Consider the following 8,087-nt stretch of genomic DNA (forward strand, 5'->3'; position numbering starts at 1 on the left):
CCAAAACAATTCCAAAACTCCAAAAGAAAGAAACTCAGCCATTTCTGCGAAAAATAAACTCACAAAACAATATGTCATCACCACCACCACCATACTGAAAAGTTACAGCACACGCCACAGCAAAAATCAAGTGCTCCCTGCAAAACCCCAAACTGCTAACGGAAAAACAAAAATGAATGAAAACCACAAACCCCCAACCACCTCTACAATAACCAAAAAAAACTCCTCACATGTTAAAACCAAAAGAAAAGGACCAACCCCATCCAAATCACAAAAAAACCCAAAATAGTCAATTACAATCCAACATCAAACTTTCTCCCCTAGGAAAAAAACTATATGTATATTTAAAAAACCACAGAACTCTAAAGACTCCAACATCATGTTCAACAACAATACTGATCCTCAAAAGAATAGTGCATACTGTGGAAACTTCAACCAACCCCTGTAGGTCACAAGAAACCCTCCCAATCGGACATGTATTAACCAAGAATTTGTCCCAAACTATCAAAACTCCCCATAACTCTATAGTACTTATGCATAAATTCCAACATAGATCAACCCCCAAAAAAGTAAAATAAAAACCCGAGAGGTAAATAATGTATAAAAGAATCTGACAAAGCCATCGCAGACATACAGAGGAAATAAAACCACAACCCATAACCCAAAACCAAATTCTGCACAAAGAGAATACAAATACAACAAATAGCTCCATCTAAACACAATGACAGAGTCCTTTTAATCTTAGATATGTGTATCAACCTAGACAAACCTGTATTCTCATCTAAGATAACAAATCTATTCCTGGCTTAATTTCAACAACCCGAAACGGACCGTCAAACTTAGGACCTAGTTTATAGTTCAGCTAGTTATAGACGTTAACTTTCACCAAGACTTTGTCAACAAAAGCAACATTAATATTACCTGACTTTGAATTACTTCTATCAACAATCTCTTGTGTTTTGTACTCAAAATTTCTTTAGCCGTAGAAACCAAAGACCTAACTGCACCATCACAACTATAGCGGGAATGGACAATAAATCAAACATGCCTCGTGCTGGATAACCAAACAATGCTTCTGACGGAGACATACCTACTGTATTACTAACCATAATATTAATGCTATACCAGACTTGCGCTATATACCGGTCCCAATTTACATAATTACCCCCTTACAGTAACTCGTAGCGCCTCTACAATTTTCATGTTGGCTCTTTCACGCAGCCCATTAGCTTCTGGTCTATATGGGATAATATTCCCTTTTTTTTATCCCCGTAACTTCTGCAAGGCATTCTAAAATCCTGCTCACAAATTCCCTCCCATAATTATCAATCATAAATATTTTGGGACACTGCAACTAACTTATTTCTTAGAGCTCTGAGACTTTGCTCCCCAGATTTTCTTAACAAAGAACTTGAAACAATCAGAAATCAACTTACCTAAGTACAATTGCCTCATTATATATATATATATATATATATATATATATATATATATATATATATAATATATAATATATATGTGTGTGTGTGTGTGTGTGTGTGTGTGTGTGTGTGTGTGAATGTGTGTGTGTGTGTGTGTGTATGTGTGTATGGGAATAAATTCTGTTAAAACGTCTCAAGTATAAAACGCCCATTAAAACACTCTGGTTTAAAGCTAATGACTATATTTCGGTGGACTAACTTCCACCCGGATCAAGTAGTGAATGACAGAAAAAAATACATATGCAAACTATATAGTGGGAGATATGCCCTCAGGTCTGAGGTGGCGAAACAGTCGATTGGGATCTACTAATCGATCATTGCCACTTGTTTGGTCAATTGCCATTCCCCACAATCCTATATAAACAAACAAAAATGCAAGCATATATATATATATATATATATATATATATATATATATATATATATATATATATATATATAAATAAGGCAATTGTACTTAAGTTTCATCCTACTATGGTGCTATTTGAATTTTTTTCCCATGTAATAATATGTGATTATGTAGTATATTAGATCATAAAAGACTTTTAGTCTTTAGAGTCGAACTCGGAGTCCAAGAGTGCATCCACCCCTACCTTAGGTGATGCCTGGGGTCACCACTAAGACAACATTGGTTCTGTTAATTCTTTTAATCTGCTTCATCACTGCCTTAAGGAAGATATTATCCATATAGTCAGAGTCGCAAGCTCCATTGGAAAGGTTGATCCTATTATCTTGTTGTTTTATCAGAAAAGATTCTACCATCTGACATTTGTATCAACAGCTGCTCTTGTATCAAATTTGGGATGAGTCCCAATCTATGGTATGGTTTGTGCTAGTAATATGATGGAAAATTGCCGAACTATGTTGTCCATTTCAAACTGAGCGTTTATGTTGAGTTAATCTTTCTGAGAGAGATTTTCCTACAAATACATAGTATACTTATCACAATCCCTACAGTTGATTTCATAAACCCCTTTATCTTTAGAAATTGGTTTCTGCTGAACGTTTATTAAGGATTTCCCCAATGAATTTGGATAAGTGAAGAGGAAAGGATTGAGTTGACCTAAGGTTTGTGTGATCTCTCCTAAATTATCCCTGTGAGGGATTATAATTTTGTTTGTGCATTTTAGTTTCTTTAATTTCTGTGGGCTTGTAAAAAATGCTCTTTGCTTTATGTATGGGTATTTCTATTATAAGCTTGTTGTATATTAACAAAGTAAGTCGATTTCTGATGGTTTTATATTATATATATATATATAATATATATATATATATATAATATATATATATATATATATATATATATATATATATATATATATAATATATATATATATATATATATATAGATAGATAGATAGATAGATAGATAGATAGATAGATAGATAGATAGATATAGATATATGTATATATATATTTTGTGTTTGGAGTGAGTTTGATTGTATATCAAGGAAATGTGAATTAAAAAATAATTATATTGCAATAAACTTTATTTCTTTTGCCTCCATTGCTATAATAATGATCTCTTAGTCTGATCAGCCATGTGGAAAATTAGTTTATAGTTTAATCATGATGGTGAATGTGTTCACCATGATGGTAAACCTTCACATGGGAATGATGGAAGTTGGTGACTTGTTCGAAGATGCGTTCATCTTCAACGTGGCGATCGAATGGGTAACCATGAGGCCTCTTGTCAGGGTACACTCCATTGACACCATAGTGCATGAAGTCATCCTTGGTATGGAGATCAGGCATTGCAGCATCAGCTTCACCATCAGTAACACAGACAAGGAGATCAAATTCCATGCCGTTTTGGTTACCCTTGGGCAGGAGGAAACGATTTGGCAGGCCAGTGGCACTTTCAAATTCATGAAGATCCAGGTCACCTCCACTTGACAGAGCAGCTTCAGTCTTCTCCATGAGTGTTTTGAAGCTGGGGACGTCATGCACAGTGACTGAAGAGTCAGCGGACTTACGGACTATGTTGTTGTTTCCAGGAGACACTGATCAGAGTAAAAGTAATGAATTAGTTCATTAAACTAACTAATAAAACGTGTACTGCTCCTAAAATAAGGTATTATGACATTTAAGATAATATACAATTGTAGTCATTGTTACCATAATTACAATAAAATTATGTTATTAAATGAAAATTTTAATTTGTAACCAAATTTATACATGGTACTAATATATATATATATATATATATATATATATATATATATATATATATATATATATATATATATATATATATATATATAGACATAAAAAAGTACTCACATTTTACCCAGAATTTGTCGAGCTCAATGGCTTGCCATCTGCCATCATCGAAGGAGAACTCTACACCGTTGTTATCTTGATGAGGCCAAGCAAATATTCTAATAGTTGCCAAAGTTTCAGATCCCTTCTCATTGTTAATTTCAATGTTGTATGAGAAATCTTTGTGGTCTAGACGGGGCACATATGTATCAATATCAACATCAGCTATTTCTTCAGTGTCGTCTACAGCGTTGAGTAAACTGTACTCAAAATCTTCAAAGTAAGTTTCCAAAGTTCCATCAATGGCAACATTAGTAACATGTACTCCTTCGAAATTTAATTCATCAAAGGTGTAGCTAGGCAGGGAATCTTTGTGCTCTCTAAAGATGTTGTCCATATATTTATGGAGGCGGAAGAAACCAGGATCTCGAGTGGCGGTTTCAAAGTGTTCCATGACACCTGGTGGCATGTTATATTTTCCATGGGGATCTGTCTGACGACCAAGCATAATATGGGCAGTGTTGTGGAGAGCTCCATAATACTGGGCATTGGGGCTGTACAAAGAAGACTCGATTACATCACCAAGAACATCAGCACCACGGTCATTCATGATATCAATGTGAGAACCGTCTTCCTTGATAATAAAGCCATGAGCAATGGCATCTCGGATACGGCTCTCAATGATGATCATGTCTCTAACACGTGCAACACCATCGACGTCCTCGAATTCAACGTTATCAGGACGAGAGGGGAAGGCTCCACCATATTTGTAGGAGGTATGAGGAGCAAATCCATCGTGAATAGGTTTATCCCAATGCAGTTCCTCAACTGGCTCCAAGTAGTTGGAAATTCTCTCTGCATCAAAACGGACAGTGAGCTGATTATGTACCCAGTAGAAATTTTCTCCCTTGCGGTCAAGCTTATGAGAATAAGAATCCTGCCACCAGAATGGGAATTCCAAATGCCAGAAAACGTGGTGGGTATTCATGCCAATGTCTTCTCCAAAGTAGGCAACACGTTGTTCCTTGTTCCTAGCTGTGCCTGTGAAGGTTGATTTGATTTTGGTAGGTGTCTGTCTCATCTTAGCTGCATAGGCTTCTTGGATGACTTCGGTGTTGGTGAACATGTGAGGTGTGACTTCATAGAGTGGAGGAAGGACAACATGTTCAGCCAGTGGATGGTGGATGACAGCAGCATAAACGGCATATACGAATTCTCCCTCGTTCATGCGATCACGGAAATAGGCAGCATTTTTGACAGCTGTTTCCCAGTCCTTGCAATGCATGAAGACATCGAAAAGCATAATAGCTTCTTCACGGTGTCTGTCATTGAAGAGGGAGAACCAATGCTTTTGTTGCAGCAGTCGGTTATCCTTCAGCTCTTTCATAAGGCGGTGAACAGCTTCTCCATTATCTGAATAGTGGGATTTGTCGGCCTCTGGATCGAAGGTTTTGGCATATTCTTTATGTTTTTCGTCACGTAGGTTCTCATTGACCTTCCACAGGAGGAAGTTCACATCATGTTGCTTCTGAGCGTTGGAAACATCTACACAGTTGTGAGAGAAAGCAAATGATAAGAATCAGTACAAATTCTTTGGGCGTCATGTTTTTGTTATTTTGACACTTGTAAAATTGACAATAGCTTCATGTTTTTCTTTCAAAATCTATTTGACTTTAAAAATAAAATTTTCTAATGTGTAATCATCATTATATTGCTATATTTATTGAAACAATTAATCCACACAATTGAATAAGATATAAGGTGAATTTCTTCTCCCTGCGAGTCTGTTTAGAAAGGTTTTTACACTTACTCGGTGAGTAAGCCTACAAACTACTTTGTTGTTGTTGTTGGCGATTGTAGGAAAGCCTAAAAAAGTCTGCGAAAAGTGTTTCGCGTTGAGTTAAAGATAGATAAATTTTAGGATAGGATATTAATGATTTATTTATGAGAATGAAAATGTAAAAGATAAATAATGTGGATGTTAAACAGAACAAAAAAATTATTTCCAACAAAATATAAAACATATATTTTTAATTTTCTGTGGTGAAACAAGGATCTATCTTACCAGAAATTTATCACGTTTTAATTTATGTCAAGTTAAAAATCTAATGTTCACAAGTTATACATGATGGGAAAATCTTACACGGATACCTATAAGCTGGAGGTCGGATCACGCCTTATTATCGCTAAGGAAAAAATAAGACAACCTAATTATTTACCATTTATAAGGGTAATTGGTGTTTCCATGTAAATTCATAATGAATATATGACTTTAGTTTAAAAAAAAAAATGTTATACAGGAGAATGTGTAAAAAATCTATAGACATTATTAATTAATGACATTCACAATGCAAAACTCAAGATTCACATAAGTCCTACAAAACAATAATGAAAATTTGGGTAGAAACGTATTTTCGTTCTGTATGCTATGTAGTTCTATATGCAAAAGTACGAAATGTTTCCTTAATATCTTCGTAGACTAGAGTGCTTGACCGAAACCCATTATTTTGAATGATGCTTTTAACTACCGTTTGAAGTAGGTCATTACATATGGATGTACAAATATTGATAAGTTTTCAATAAGTGAAAATTATGCAGACTTTGACTCATGATATAACAGATAAAAGCGAAACATTACGTTAGATTTAATCTTATACATAAAGCTGACGGTCGGACTATGTATGTATGTATTGTATGTCTGTTTGTATGCCTATTCGTTATAGACGGCGTAACTACTGGACCGAATTGAACCAAAGCCGGACTATGTAAGTTTTATAAGGGATGGTTTTTGACCTTGCACCATTTTGATCCGGATATCCATCCGATTCTTTGAGATTATCCGTAGAGAAAAAAGAAAGCATTATTCTGAAGGAACCTTTGAAGAGGATTCCCAATACGCTCTTGACTGTTCTTCTGCAATGAAAAATAACGATGGTGTTACGGCTCAAAGAATACGGCCTATGGTGAAGTTGTATGTGGTCAGTAAAATAGACTATCGTCCATTATTATGAAAAAATACAATGTATAATTGACAATCAGGTAGGCTACAAAATCACGGGAAATAAAGTATCAAACTTGAAAATTTAGAATGAAATACAACTTCCTATCATATTCTCATATCCAAGAAACACACATTGAATTCATTCTTGTGGGAATAAAATCGAGAATTAATTGGAAAAAAGCCTCTCCTGAATTGCACCTCCGAGGTGACAATGTCTATTAAATTCGGAAAATAACAAGTTCCTCAATGGTTTCATAATTTGGATAGAATTACTAAGAATTACAGCACTCTTTCACCACCTGAGCTTTACTTCCGTGATGCTCACTTCAATTAAAGCTCTTTCTCACGAAATTTTGACAGTAAAAACTGAGCTCTTCTCACCAGCAGAAGCAACGGAGAGCAGGGCAGCGCCGGCCACGGCCAAGAGGAGTAGGGTCGACTTCATGATGACTGAGCGCAACGATGATCGTCAACAGAGGCCTTTATATACCAGACTGACAGGTGGTCGTACCTCCCGCACCCCCCCCCCCCCCGCCCCCCCCCCCCACCCACCCCCAAACAACCACACCACCCCCAACAAAACCATTGCAACATTCTTTTGGACTTTAATCATGCTAACTGGGTTCCCCGCGCAAAAAAGCAAAGTTTTATTATCAGTAGTTGTTACCTTTGGGGATGACGAGATAACATTAACAAATTCACAGACCAGTCGAAGTTCATTAAATGTATACATATGTTGCAGTTAAATTCCCCTGAAATATCTCAAAGGGCCAATTAGTAATTAAAAAAGAAAGAGATTTGCCTTTGATTCATATCCAGTTGCCTCTGAATCTATAAAAGTGGAACATATTTTCGTCCAAGTGGTGAACTATAAATATCAGAAAACAATATTAATCATCAGACGAGTTATTTCACCATGGCAAAAAAAAAATCTTGCAATGAATTTGCACTATGACTAGTTTGCAGTTGGATTAAAGAAAATATTTTAAAAGCGGCCTACAAAAATGTACCTATTCATTTGCTCGCAACAGTAAACATTTTTGAATTTTTTTTCATTTTCTATTTTAACGTCTTCCTGTCCCAAGTTTCTGATTCTCGTAAATGACATCGTAAGTATATTTGGTTACTGAGCTTGTTTTTCTTTGAGTGTGTGGTGGAGATTTCGTTATTTGCAAGGTCTCTGGAGCCTAAATTCTTATTTACTTTTCATAATCTGTACCCTGTTTGTAAAACGCCACTTGTTTGAGTGCGTTCACCCTGGACTATATTTGCGGTGAGTCGCTAAAACGTAGATATTGATTTCAGCTAATCTTAAGGGAACAAGAAAGACCAGAAACAAGGGA

At 35.7% G+C, this 8,087-nt stretch overlaps 1 protein-coding gene across 1 annotated transcript; it reads right to left on the bottom strand.

Annotated features, from left to right (window-relative positions):
* Positions 1–2,953: 2,953 nt before the first annotated feature.
* On the bottom strand, positions 2,954–7,252 carry LOC135217403 (hemocyanin subunit-like). The gene is made up of 3 exons (XM_064253243.1): positions 7,126–7,252; positions 3,765–5,288; positions 2,954–3,484 (listed from the first exon to the last, which is right to left on the bottom strand). Exons 1-3 carry the CDS (start codon positions 7,187–7,189, stop codon positions 3,045–3,047), a joined length of 2,028 nt encoding a protein of 675 aa, XP_064109313.1. The 5' UTR covers positions 7,190–7,252; the 3' UTR covers positions 2,954–3,044.
* Between the last annotated feature and the right edge of the window lie 835 nt (positions 7,253–8,087).

Source organism: Macrobrachium nipponense, chromosome 7 (genome assembly GCF_015104395.2).
Source record: "Macrobrachium nipponense isolate FS-2020 chromosome 7, ASM1510439v2, whole genome shotgun sequence".
NCBI classification, from domain to species: Eukaryota; Metazoa; Arthropoda; class Malacostraca; order Decapoda; family Palaemonidae; genus Macrobrachium; species Macrobrachium nipponense.

What these genes read in the sequence shown, in the direction of transcription:
- LOC135217403 (XM_064253243.1), bottom strand. Translation starts at nt 7,189, where the DNA reads ATGAAGTCGACCCTACTCCTCTTGGCCGTGGCCGGCGCTGCCCTGCTC. An exon ending in GCTCTCCGTTGCTTCTGCTG is followed by an intron (nt 5,289 to 7,125) that starts GTGAGAAGAGCT and finishes ACAACTGTGTAG; the next exon opens with ATGTTTCCAACGCTCAGAAG. An exon ending in CGACAAATTCTGGGTAAAAT is followed by an intron (nt 3,485 to 3,764) that starts GTGAGTACTTTT and finishes TACTCTGATCAG; the next exon opens with TGTCTCCTGGAAACAACAAC.